The sequence below is a fragment of the Schistocerca serialis genome, chromosome 1 (assembly GCF_023864345.2).
Source record: "Schistocerca serialis cubense isolate TAMUIC-IGC-003099 chromosome 1, iqSchSeri2.2, whole genome shotgun sequence".
NCBI lineage: Eukaryota > Metazoa > Arthropoda > Insecta > Orthoptera > Acrididae > Schistocerca > Schistocerca serialis.
Genome location: NC_064638.1, coordinates 140,935,347 through 140,950,168, shown reverse-complemented (window position 1 = coordinate 140,950,168; position 14,822 = coordinate 140,935,347). Strand labels below are relative to the sequence as shown.

Below are 14,822 nucleotides of genomic sequence, written 5' to 3'. Positions count from 1 at the left end.
AAAAACGGAGAAACCCTTTGATTTTAATATGTTGTTTATGCCAATAGAAATTGTACCTATAAAAGGTAACCAACACCATATCCTTTTTGGTTTATCTGCATTGTTCATTGGGTACAGTAGGGATCTGGCTTCATTCTACAGCTTTTTTAATGAGAATGTTGTCAATGATTGTGAATTCAGATTCATCATTTGTAGCAATTGTTTTTATTGTATTAAGTTTCTCATCATAGTCTTCTTGGGACATGGGAATAAAAAGGAGGCAGTGGATCATGTGGTAGAATGAGAGGAAGCTGTGATGATTGTGTCAGTAAAGGAGACTTTCTGATAAAGTTTATGGTTTCTATTTTCTATCCATAAGTTCATGCATGGGAAATTAATGGTGGAACTTCCTAACTACATATTGACCTTCAGGTTAGTATACCACTGGTTCATATTTCCCAAGAACTTCTGGATCTGTCTGGAGCAACTTTTCCACATACACAGAATAACATTAACATATCTGTACTGATACACATTTCACCGTGTGGTTCACTCTCAAGAAAATCAGTCTCCCACTTGTCCATTAACATTTATGCTAGCAAGACAAATAAGGGTGAGTCCATTGTCAGATCATCTATGTGCTTATAGTAGCTCCCTTGAAAACAGAAACAGTTTTGATTTAAGCAGCATTCTATTGTACAAACTATGCTCAATTGTTCTCCTGATTAATGATGTGTAAATACAATGATTCTGGCATAGTATCTATACAGTCTTTCAAAGGAATGCTTGAGAACAAGCTTTGTACATCAAAAGAGACTAATAGAATAAGCAGTGTTAAAGTCAAAGTGTTTGTCTGCATCTTTCTATTTCCTGCAAGTACCAGATAGATGTTGCTTCAGTTGAAAAATACTCAACTGGCCAGTATGAAAAGTGAGTTTCTGCCAAGAGTGTCAGTATTGCTACATTGGACATTCTGAAAAGTCAGTCTGTACTAATCTCAAAGAACTCCACAGAAGCTGGAGATTAAAGAAGCCAGATTCATCCTTCACCAAACACTATTTAAACCAAAACAACAACTAATAGGTGTAGGTACCCTACGTACAGAGGGAAAGGGTGCAAAGCTCACTCAGTTAGAAATACTAGAAATTTAAAAAAAGCAGACTGTGTATCCAACTCCTGCTATCGATTGAGCAGACTTGATTCAATTTTTCACCGCTTTTAGACAATGTTATGATCTCTATGGAGGAGAAGAACTTGGATGCCTTCTTTCACGTTTAGATAATGGCACAAATTCCTTTACACTTAGATCTAGTCCAGTGTTTGTTATTTATACTTATTGTAAATGTTTCCTAATGGCTGTTGGAGAATACAAATGTAATTGTGTCAAATTTGTCCACAGTAATAACTTCCACAGTTCAAGTCAAGAATCAGTAGATTAAGAAGTTTACATGACTGAACAGTCCATGTGTGTACTGCCTCTCCATGGTGTCCAACGAGCACAATATTTTGGCCCTCAAACATGTCATCATCATCCAGTGTGCTATGAACTGAGAGTTCATCAATGCACTTGGCAATGGCAACATGTCTGATCACCAAAACATTGTGTTCATTGGATACTGTGGACTGACATTACATTCTAGGACTGTTCACTCAACAAATACACCAGGAGAAACTGAAGAATCATGTCACATGTCTACCTTTGCTTGGTTTCATCTTTGGAATCAGTTATATACTAGAAAATGGGCTTATAACCTGAAACCTACATCATATACAACAATAATACAATTTGTGAAAGAAGGCTAAAAAGCTTTTTGTTTAGTTAATACAATGTACAATGTTTCAGCCAGAACCAACAGTTGAATCTGTTAAAATCCTTCAGTCCAGTATCAAGAAAAGTACAATAGTTTGAAAGGTATAGTGGAAATGGTAAGCAATCCCTGTAATACAACTAGATGCAAGACCTGTCCTACACATCCTGCCACCACCAACTACTCCAGTCCAGTCACAAGCATCACCTATCCCATCAAAGGCAGGGCTAACTGTGACACCAGTCATGTGATCTACAAGCTAAACTGCAACCACTGTGCTGTGTTCTGTGTAGGAATGACAACCAATAAGCTATCTGTCCGCATGAATAGCCACCGAAAATCTGTGGCCAATAAACAGCTGGCCCACACAGTTTCTGAACATGTAGCCCAACACAACATTCTTCATTTTAATGACTGATTCACATCCTCTGCCATCTGGGCCTTTCTACCAACACCAGCTTTTCTGAATTGTGTAGGCCGGAGCTCTCCTGGCAATAAATCCTACATTCCCATAATCCTCTTGGGCTCAACCTTCATTATTCATTGTCCTTCACCCACCTATCTCCTTTCCTGTTCCCACTCCAGCACTACACAGCCTTCTGTTCCACCAGTGCACCCACATTCTTTATGCTTCTCTCCTTTTTCACTTCTCCGTACCCTCCCCTCCCCCTACCCCACCATCTAACCTCCCAGCTGCACCTAGCTGCTGTGCCATCTCTCCAACTCGCCCCTTTACGCTCCCACAAGCAGCACTTCACCATTCCCACTTCTACACTGCTGTCCCTCCCTCCCCCCCCCCCCCCCCCCCAATCCACACCACAGCCTCCTGCTTACCCCTACCACCCAGAATGCTTCTGCCACCATGCATAGTTTCTCGCAGTCTGGTCACATCGGCCAGAGACACCAGTCATGTGTGTGTGAATTGCATTTGTGTGAATTTGCATGAAGAAGGCTTTACAGCTGAAAGCTTACTTGTTTAGTAGTCCTTTTGTTGTGCCTGTTTGTTATTCAACATTGTCTGTGACAACATTTCCACTACATGATGAGTAGCTGTCTATCCTTTTCACACTATTGTCATTATCCCAGCCTGGATCTTCCATTGTTTGAAAAGTAAAGTATGTGCACAAAAAAGTTTAACACTCCAAGCATCAAATAAAAACAGTGATGTTAATATAATTGGGTTGTCAAATAATAGTTGTAGCAGAGACGCTGACACACTGACATTGTTAGTCACCAACTTCAATGATTACTTCGTGACCAAATAGTGAGAACTGCTAATAAACAGCCAGATACTGGAGTACTATATTTACTCCATCAAATACAGTTTCATCAACATCATGCATTAATTTCACAAATATACCCCTAATGAGATAACTTTACAACCACATATACTAGCAAACTAATCAAGTGCCACACCATATACAGCATTAAAGATAACTGAACAGGCCTACAGCAGTCTCACAGCAAATGGTTTAAACTTGAACCACACAAAGACCAATATTAAACAATTTCAGACAAAGAAATATGACTAATGGACCTAGAAATAGATCTTAATAGTCATTATCTAAATAAAACACTATATGAAAATTTCATGAGGGATCCATCTGGATAACAATACATGCGGAAACCAATGAGTCTGTCATGTTTTGTACTTCTGGAGCAACATTGCTAAAATATTCAGTCAGTGGAAGCAGACAATAAATAGCAACAGAGTGCCCAATGCATTTACTCCATAGAGTATTTGTTGTTAATAATGCAATTCAGTTTAAGCTGAATTGTAATTTATAAAACTACAATACAGACTAAAATAAACCAAAAGGAAGATTAGATTTCATGTCAAAAAGAGAGGAAATGTTTGTGGAAAATGGAATCAATGAAGTTGAAGCAGGAGTTTCAACCAAGGTGACATGACTGGAACCGATCGAGTTGATGCAGTGGTTAGACACTGGACTTGCATTTGGGAGGACGACGGTTCAATCCCGTGTCCGGCCATCCTGATTTAGGTTTTCCGTGATCTCCCTAAATCGCTCCAGGCAAATGTCGGGATGGTTCCTTTCAAAGGGCATGGCCTACTTCCTTCCCCATCCTTCCCTAATCCGATGAGACCGATGACCTCGCTGTCTGGTCTCCTTCCCCAAAACAACCATCCAACCAACATGACTGGACAAGACAAAAGTGAAATTTCATCTGTTTCTTGCAGTTTGTTGTTGATTTTCCTCTCATTTATTCAGGTTTCCTTACCACAACAAGGACCTCAGTTGCCTAATACTGGCACAATCCCATTTTCTTAAACTTTTTTTTAATTTTCTATAGCAAGAAATCTCTGGGTTCGAAAGATAATGTTTCTATCAGCTTTTGTTTATGTGTATTTTTCCCTCTCTTGTTTACAGACTTACCTCTTCTTCCTAACTCTTCCCATCTATGCTTCCATTTGTGTCTCTCATTTCACCTTGTGTCATTTCTCTTTCCTCTCCTTTCATGATGCATTCCCATTCTTCTCAAACCATATTGCTAGTTATATCAGTGGTTGAGAGATCATAAAATAGGAGATTATGAAGGGGGACAGAGATGACCTTGTGTATGTGTTTTATTTTGTTTTTGTAACACTTATTTAGATTCCACCCTGATCTCCATCTCATAATGTTAATCATACGATGAATATTTTATAGAAATCTGAAAATGTCCGCCAAAAAGCACAACTGGAGTTCCAGCGATGGTGCAGTCGAAAGAGAGAGAAGGTTCATGAACCGAAGAGTAAGAAACATGATGACACTCAGATTGGGTATGTAATCACACTGGTGTTCCAGTCAGTAAGCTAAAATTCACGTTTACATTTTAATGTATACCAGTTGCCTCAGCAAATTTCTAACATAACATATGTTTCTTTAGTGAATGGTTTCCTTTGGAAATTTTGGATCTGAGAGAATGTTTTGAACTGATAAAATATTTTTACAGGTCATATTAGCTTTTATAGATGATATTAGATTTTAGAGATGAAATGGTGAAGGCAGCAGAGGCTCAAATAGGCAAAAAGACAACACCCTGTTGTAATCCTTCACTAACACATATTAATTTTATTTGGAAAAAGTAGTAAATATTTAAAGGAAGCAAATTAAGCAGACAAATCAGAATATAGACGCCTGAGAAATGAAGCTGTCAGAAAGTGCAAAATGTCAAAGCAAAAACGAGTAAAGATGAAATGTAAGACTGTACAAGCATGCATCACTATGGGAAATATCTATATATCACCTAAAGAAAATTAAAGAGACTTTTTGAGAACAGAGGAGCACCTGTATGAATATTAAGAGCAGATATTAGCAAGTAAAGATGTGAAGGCTAATAAGGGGATGGAAAATACAGAAGATCTATACTCGAGAAATGAACTTAAACACAATATTACAGAAAGTGAAGAGGGAGTGGGCAAAGATGAGATGGGAGATGTAGTACTGTGTGGGTAATGTGACATAGCGTGTAAGACCTGAGTCAAAACAGTAGATGACATTGCCTCAAAATTATTGACATATTTTGGAGAGCCAGCCATGAGAAGACTGTTCTACCTAACAACCAGGTGAATACCCTCCTACTTCAAGAAAGCTGTAATAATTCCAGTTCCAAAGATGACAGATGTGAATGTTACTGAACCATCACTTTAATAATTCATGGTTCCAAAATACTGCTGTGAGCTTTTTCAGAGGAATGGGGAATCTGGTAGAAACTGACCTTTAGGAAGATTTTCTTGGTTTCCAGAGAAATTTAAATACACACAGAGCAATACTGAACCTACGTCCTATTGTAGGAGAGAGATTGAACACCAGCAGTCCTTCATTTTTGCATTTGTAACTTTAGAGAAAGCTTTCAACATTAATGATTGCCATATCATCTTGGCTAATCCAAAGGTAGCAGGGATAAAATACAGGGAGTGAAAGATTATCTACAACATGTGCTGAAAGCAGTCTGCTATCATAGGAATCAAAAGACATGAAAGGGAAACAGTAGTTGTGGAAGGGGTGAAACAGTTAGTGTAGTCTATCCACAATTTTATTAAATCCGTACATTGTGCAAGCTATGAATGGAACCAGTAGAAATTTGGAAAGAGAATTAAAGTTCAAATTGAGTTTTTAACGATGACAAAGGCAAAGGACATTGAAGAGTAGTTTAATGGAATTTATAATGTCTTGAAAAGGTGTTGTAAGATAATAATCAACAAAAGTAAAATAAGAGACATGGAATGTAGATATGTTAAATCAGGCAATGCTAAGGGTGTTAGAGTAGGCAACGAGACACTTAAAGCAGTAAATTAGTTCTGTTATTTTGGGTGGTAAAATAATTTATGGTCACAGGAGAGGATATCAAATGCATACTGGCAATAGCAAGAGAAGCATTTCAGAAAAAAGGGAGACTTGCTAACATATAAGTTTAAATGTAAGGAAGTGTTTTCTGAAGGTATTTGTGTGGAGTATAGTACTGTACAGAAGTGAAACTTGAATAATAATCAGTGCAGACAAAAAGAGAACAGAAGCTTTTGAAATGTGGTTCTATAGAATTCATGTGTTGGAACATTGTAGGATTATGGAAAAATCTCAACAATGGTTCACTTCATATCTAGAAAGTAGGAAGCAGAAGGTTGTGCTTTAGTGTCAAGAAATAGGGAGGAAGTGTTTGAATCTGACTGTGGCCATATAAAGTGGGCGATCTCACTAGGTTCTGTTGTGTGTTCATTGCTTATTTAGATACTATCAGTTATCTGCCACTAAACATGGCAGATGACTCAGTAAATTTTCTCCATATAGATGACACAAGTATTAGGGTGAAAGATGTAGAACGTATTATAAATGGCATACCTAATGAGATAATTGATGTCAAAAGCATCTGCCCTTTAGATAACAGACTAGTTGCAACAAAACACAGTGCATACAGTTTGTGACATAGAACTCTTGTAAAAGCAAAATTTTACTGTCCCAAGATGATCAGAGAGTCAGTGAAGTCAATTACTTTAAATTCTTATGGCTTTCTTGGAAGAATCAACATTATTATGAAAAGTATAGACTGCTACTCACTGTAAACTTGACACACTGAGTTGCAGACAGGCACAATGAAAAGACTGTTACATATAAGCTTTTTGCCTAAGCCTTCTTCAGAAAAGAAAAACACACACGTTCACACAAGCAAACTCACGACACACACACACACACACACACACACACACACACACACACACACACACACATGATCACTATCTCTGGCTGCTCCAGTCAGAATGCAGCTACTACGGTAGCAGAGCATAGCAGAGTACTCGTGGAGTGCACTTTTTTGGGCTAATTGGCAAAGGAAAGTGTTTCTGAAGAAGAGGAATTTGTTAACATCGAGTATAGATTTAAGTGTCAGGAAGTCGAATCTGAAAGTATTTGTATGGAGTGTAGCCATGTATGGAAGTGAAACATGGACGATAAATAGTTTGGACAAGAAGAGAATAGAAGCTTTTGAAATGTGGTGCTACAGAAGAATGCTGAAGATTAGATGGGCAGATCACATAACTAATGAGGAGATATTGAATAGAATTGGGGAGAAGAGGAGTTTGTGGCACAACTTGACTAGAAGAAGGGATCGGTTCTTAGGACATGTTCTGAGGCATCAAGGGATCATCAATTTAGTATTGGAGGGCTGTGTGGAGGGTAAAAATCGTAGAGGGAGGCCAAGAGATGAATACACTAAGCAGATTCAGAAGTATGTAGGTTGCAGTAAGTACTGGGAGATGAAGAAGCTTGCACAGGATAGAGTAGCATGGAGAGCTGCATCAAACCAGTCTCAGGACTGAAGACCACAACTACAACAACAACTGGTAGTTTGACGTATGTGATGAACACGAGGTGGATGACATGAAGGCAACAAAATGTGGTTGCATTCAGAGGGAAGACACTTCAACTGACAAAATTTTATCAGAAAATTATCAAAATATTCATAACGAAGTTCCTGAATTTACTACCCTCTGCCCTCCAGGAAATTTTACGTGCTGAAATTATTGTCAGGGCTGATAGCTGACTGGAGGTATTTAACGATTCATGGAATGTATATCAGAAAGACAGATTAGACACAATAGGAGGTGGATTGTTCATTGCAGCTGACAAAAATATTGTGTCCATTGAGGTCAAATATGAATGTGCAGTGAAACTGTTCTGGCCATGTATGACAGGCATAAGTAAAACCAGGTTAATTGTTGGATTTTTTTACCTGCCACTGATTCCACTGTGACAGTTTTAGAGTCATTCAAAGATAATCTACAGTCAGTAGCATGGGAATACCCAGATTATGTAATATTAGTTGAAGGTGGCTTTAAACTACTGATTATAGACTGGGATATCTGTGCATTAACTGAGGGGGCCCAAACACACAGTCTTGCAAAGTACTTTTGAGCACATTTTCTGAAAACTGTCTTGAGCAGCTAGTTCAATAGCCCACAGATAATGGAAATATTTTAGACCTCGTAGCTACAAACAGGCCTGACCTTATTGACAGCATCAGTATTGAGACAGAAACTAGTCCCCATTGTAGAAACTATTGTTACTAAAGTTAGTAAATCAATCAAGAAGTCTATGAGAGTATTTTTGCTAGAAAAAGCAGATGAGCAGTTGTTAGCATCCCATTTAGACAATGAATTGACATCATTGACATACAAAGAGGAATTATTGGCAAAGTTTAAATGGATTGTAAATTGTTCTCTGCAGAAATATGTGCTGAGTAAGTGGATTAAGTATGAAAAATGCTCACTGTGGGTTAATAATGAAATTCAGAAATATGCTGAGGAAACAATGGCTGTTGCACTCTCGATTCAGAGGAGAACATGCATGTGACAAGAGGCTAAAATTAATAGAGATTTGTGTATCTGTAAAAAGATCAATGCACGAATCATGCAACAACTACCACCATCATACCGTAGTAAAATATCTTGCCAAGAATGCGAGAAAATTCTGATCATACATGAAATTGTTAAGGGGCTCTAAAGCTTCTATCCAGTCACTCATTTTTTCACATATCTGTCTCTCTCATCAAAACCTAAAATAACACTGTAATAGTTGTGAGTGTACGAAGTGCAGTGCATAAGAAAAGCATTAAACAACAACAGCAGTGGTGACAAAGTATGTCTCTAAGCAGATGTCCACACTAATGCTGATGGTTTAATCACTGAGCTGCTGTGATGTTTTTGGTTTAACTCAACGTGTTAATCAATTTTGACTTTTTTGATCTCTCAAAAATGTGTGTTTTGAATGTATAATTTGTAGTTGTAGCATGTCAGAAAACAGTTCAATTACCTTGTACCCAGCACCAATTTCAATTCTTTTTTGAGTTTGTACTTGCTTTTACAAGTCTGTGATATTTTTTAAGATCTGACAAAATTCATTTCGACAAATTATTGCATTGTCACAGTAGAAGCTGAATACACACTCGCCGTAGTGTAGTGGTTATGAAACTAAACTGTTGCATGGAAGGTTCAAAACTCACCCAAACTGAAAAATTTTAATTTCTATATTTGCTTCGAGTACATTCTAGAAGTATCCACAAATGGCAAGACTCATTGTACTGGAATGTTCTGTAGCTGTATATATATTGTATGTGTTCTGGCCAGAGGCAGTTCACTCTGTGCTCTTGTATATCCAAGTGCTGAGTAAACCTTTGTTAAGTGAAGTTAGTGCTCGTCATTCATCTACGTACATCTTCTTCTACGTGACATTATTCTGGTGGAGGCACCGGGTATTGGAACTTGTGATACCGCACATTATAAACGACGGAGCTGCCGTTTATGTGGCGAGAAACCTGAGCTCAAGCCCTATTCAACAGATTGCAATCTATCGGAGACAGAAGAAGAAGAGGATGTTACGATGAGAGCGACTATGTGCCACCACGTGAGACATCCGGCCGGGTTCTCTGGTGACGATGGCCAAGATCCAAACAAGTGGCTGAAGGTATATGAGCGTACAGACAAATTTAACAAATGGGATGACACTGTGTGTTTGGCTAATGTATTTTTCTACTTGGAGGGCACTACCAAGCGATGATATTGAGAGCAACGAGGAGAAGTTCACAAGCTGGGAAGTTTTCCAGGTGGAACTGTGCAAGTATTTCGGCAACACACAATGACAGAAGTGAAGGCCAAAGATAAATTGAAGTGCCAGGCACAGCATCCAGGAGAAACTACAGCACCCTACATTCAAGACGACTTGGAGCTGTGTAAAATAGTGGATCCTAGAATGAAGGAGGAAGATAAGGTGGCAAATCTCATGAAGAGTGTTGCTGAGGACATGTATCAAGCCCTACTCATGAAGGAGGTTTCGACAGCAGATGACTTCATAAAATGGTGTCAGTATATCGAGACAATGCATCAAAGAAGAATTACATGCAAGAAGTTTGAACGGCTTCCAAATGTCCTATCAATGTCTGTGATGGAGGAAGCAACTGATTTCACACTTGTTCCTTGTCAGACAGTGAGAGAGGAAGTTCAGAAGGCACTTGGATTGCACAGCGAGCAAAAAACTGAGATCCTTCAAGAGGTCATAAGGGAGGAAATGGAACAGATATTGAACCCAATTTCTCGTCCTTCATTTCCCTTTAAAACGCTGAAGAAGTCGAGACTCAGGTGAAGTTATGTTCCTACAATGCTGCATGAGGAACTTGTTGGGGTGCCAAGGAAGACTGATGTCTGGAGGACCCAGGATAACCAACCAGTATGTTTCCACAGCAGACAACCGGGACATGTGGTGCACTATTGTCGAGAAAGGTGGCAGATATTTGATGACGTGCATTCCAGAAGACAGCAGCCATTTAGAAGCTCCAGCCGATTACCTAGCTGCTGCAACCTGGGAAACTAAACGGTGCGACCTTCCTAGGAGGTGAGGCCACTGAAGAGAAAAATCCTCTGCCATCAATCACTACAAGAATGATAGGAAACTATGTCGATATCCTCATGGATGGCCGACCAGCCCAAGCTCTTGTGGACTCTGGACCATCGTATTCAGTCATTTCAGAGAAATACTGCCCAGTTGCACAAAACCATATTCATTGACAACAGCACATCTCTGCTGAAGGTAGCTAATGGGAAATATATAAAACCTACAAGAAAATGTGTCATTCGTGTGGGTATAAGTGGACATACACAGCCCTTAGAATTCATCTTTTTACAAGAGTGTAGTTATGATGTAATTTTGAATGGGACTTTTTGAAAGCTTCTCAGGCAATTATTGATTGTGGTCGTTTGAAGATAATGCTAGGCGAGATGAGATACTGTGGACAGGAAGAGCAAATTAGACAAATCGACGGTGAAGCACCGGATTAGCACTGGAGACCATCAACCAATAAGCCAGAGAGCATACCATGTGTCAGCAACAGAATGTCAAATAATTCGTGACGAGGTAGAGAAAATGATGAAGAATGACATCGTTCAGCCTTCACAGAGCCCATGGTCGTCACCAGTGGTTCTCCTCAGGAAGAAGGATAGCAGTTGTCACTTTTGTGTTGATGACAGGAAGCTGAATAAGATAAATAAATACGACATTTACCCTCTTCTGTGAATTGACGATACACTAAATTGTCTGAAGGGGGCTAAGTTTTTCTCAACCATGGACATATACTTGGTATTGTGGCAAATCGAAGTAGATGAGGCTGACGATGAGAAAGCTGCATTTATCACCCCTGAGGGCCTGTATGAGTTTAAGGTAATGCCATTTGTTTTGTGTAATGTAACAGCAAATTTTGAATGGATGATGGATAATCTTCTTAGTCACTTGAAGTGGACAATGTATCTTTGTTATTTATATGACATTATAGTGTTCTCAGAGACATTTGATGAACACGTAAAAAGACTGAGGGGCGTTGTTAAGTGTCTCCACCAAGCTGGACTGAAACTTAATCCAAGAAAGTGTCCCTTTGGAGCAAAAGAAATCAAAATACTTGGACACCTTGTGTCAAACGAAGGTGTGCGGCCAGACCCAGAAAAGGTGAGATCTATAACAGAATTTCTTATTCCTAAAAGTATTAGAGATATGGGAAGCTTCCTCAGATTATGTTGTTATTACTGTCGTTTTATCGAAGACTTTTGTATCAAAGCCAGGCCACTCCAAGAGTTGTTAAAAGCCAATGCTAAATTTATCTGGGGTGGTGCTCAACAAGATTCTTTTGATGTGCTGTGAAAAGCTCTGACAACTAACCCCGTTCTTGGTCTGTATGATGAGAGACCACCTACAGTGCTGCACACAGATGCCAGTGGATATGGGATCGGTGGTGTTCTGGTGCAGATTTTGGATGGAAAAGAGAAGGTTATATGGCCTATGCATCTAGGACACTTACAAAAGCTGAGAGAAACTACTCAACTACAGAAAGAGAATGTCTTGCTGTGATCTGGACCATGTGCAAATTTCAACAGTATCTGTATGGAAGGCCATTCACAGTTGTTACAAATAATCATTCACTTTGTTGGTTGACAGGTCTTAAGGACCCAACAGGACAGCTCGCCAGGTGGGCACTACGTCTTCAAGAGTATGACATTACCATAGTGTACAAAAGTGGAAGAAAACACCAAGACACCGACTGTCTCTCAAGAAACCCTGTGTGAGACCATCAAGACTTTGATGAAGATAGTGACTGTCCTGCTGCACTCCAGGATCTCTCTGTTGAGTAGAAGAAAGACGCCAAGATATCTCAAATTATGCTTGCCTTAAATTGGTCAGAGGATGTGAAAGGACAATTTAAGGTAGTTAATGGATTACTTTGCAAGAAAAACTTTGATCCATTTGGAAAGAGGTGTCCACCAGTGATTCCTAAACACATGCACTTAGATGTTCTACAGAAATTCCATGGCACATCTGAGGCCGGACATTTAGGATTTATTAAGACATACGATAGGATGTGCAAGAGATTTTTCTGTCCAGGTTTATTTAGGAGTGTCTGTCACTGTGTGTCGCACAGTCGAGAGTGCCAGAGGAGAAAGGCAGTTCCTCAGAAACCAACTGGCCGACTCATACCAATTCCACCAGCCAAAACATATTTCCAGCGTGTTGGGATTGACTTCCTCGGATGATTTCCAATGTCTGCTAGTGGAAATAGATGGATTATTGTCTGCACTGATTATCTGACACACTATGCCACTAGGAAAACAAGCATTTGAGGTAGGCAAATTCATTGTAGAAGACATTGTATTAAAACATGTTGCCCCAAGGTTGTTAATTACAGATCAAGGGAAAGTTTTTCAGTAAAATCTTGTGACACAGATAAACCATCGGTGCAACATTACTCATCACATGATGACTGCCAACCATCCAAAAACTAATGGGCTTACTGGACGCCTTAATAAGACCTCAGCCGACATGCTTTCAGTGTTCGTCATTGATGAGCAGAGCAACTGGGACGTTTGCCTACAACACTGCCAAACAAGACACCACAGCATTTACGCCATTTTTCCTTGTGCACGGGCGTGAGACGACATCGACGATGGACACTGTGTTTCCATTACATCCTGATGCCTACGTCAGCCAGGTGTTAACAGAGCTGAGGAAGCTGGGCAGGTAGCTCGACTCCCCATGCTGCTGGCTCAAGAAAACGATTGCCGAAGGTATGACACAAGCCACCGAACTGTTGTCTACCAGCCTGGTGATCTTGTCTGGATCTTTACTCCTGTTCAGAAGGTTGGTCTCTCTGAGAAGCTCCTCAGGCGCTACTTTGGACCTTATAAGGTTGTCAAACAGTTGTCTGATGTTACTTATGAAGTTGAAGATTTTGACCCCAACCCAAGACAATGAATGATCAGAGATACGGTCCACATCTTTCAAATGGAGCTCTACAAGGATTCTGCAATCCAGGGTAAATTTGAATCTCCAACGACAGGCTACAAGCAGAAAGGTGATGAAGAACATAGTGCCAAGGGAAGTTCTAAGAAGATCACTGCCAGGGTGAACATCAGTCATCGGGAGTCAGAGTATGCAGGACAGATGACCCATTCCCGGGCTACGAGGACATAACACTGAGACACTGTTCTCTTAAGGAGGGAGCAATGTCGCAGAAGAAGCTGAATAGCACAGTCACCATAGTGTAACGGTTATGAGACTTAACTGTTGCATGGAGGGTCATGAGTTCAAACACACATGAACTGAAAAATGTTAATTTCTATATTTGCTTTGAGTACATTCTAGAAGTATCCACAAATGGCAAGACTCATTGTACTGGAATGTTCTGTAGCTGTATATATACCGTATGTGTTCTGGCCAGAGGCAGTTCGCTCCGTGCTCTTGTATGTGCAAGTGCTGAATAAACCTTCATTACATGAATTTAGTGTTTGTCATTCATCTACTTACACCTTCTTCTACTGAGCGAGGTGGCACAGTGGTTAGCACACTGGCCTTGTATTTGGGAGGATGACGGTTCAATCCTGCGTCCGTCCATCCTGATTTAGGTTTTCTGTGATTTCCCTAAATCACTTCAGGTGAATGCCAGGATGGTTCCTTTGAAAGGGCATGGCCAACTTCCTCCCCCATTTTTCCTGAATCCGATGAGACCAATGACCTCACTGTCTGGTCTCCTTCCCCAAATCAACCAACCAACTTTCTTCTACATGACAGTATAAACATTGTATTGTACATTTAATTTCCTTCACTTAGACAGATTTTGTACAAAGTATTGGAGAGGATTGTAAATTTTAATAATATATGCCAATTACCTGTGTTTTTGCCCATAGTTTGGGAGGGTTTTAACATTCTCCTCAATTGTGCATTTTCCTCAATTTTGCATTTTTTTTTAGGTCTGAACCACATAAAAACTTAAAAAAGGTGTTTCACTGCATTCCTAGAGTAGTTATTTAAAGCTGGTTCTTGAAAATTTGTTAATAGACTTTCTCAGGATAATTTACGTCCATCTTCAGGAATCTTCCAGGTCACTTTCTTCAGTATCTCTGTGAGACTCTCCCATGGATTAAAAAAATTGTGACCATTAGTGCTGTCCTTCTCTGCATATATTCCATATCCCCTGTTAGTCCTATCTGGTACCAGTCCCACACAC

The 14,822-nt window shown here is 39.7% G+C and overlaps 1 protein-coding gene across 2 annotated transcripts in view; it reads left to right on the top strand.

Moving 5' to 3' along the window:
- Positions 1 to 14,822, top strand: part of LOC126464393 (protein maph-9-like) — a 144,321-nt gene that overhangs the window by 81,012 nt on the left and 48,487 nt on the right. For both annotated transcript variants that reach the window (XM_050096230.1, XM_050096232.1), the window contains exon 5: positions 4,457 to 4,569. In XM_050096230.1, the coding sequence (XP_049952187.1) occupies positions 4,457 to 4,569 (113 nt within the window). The remainder of the gene's footprint in view (positions 1 to 4,456; positions 4,570 to 14,822) is intronic.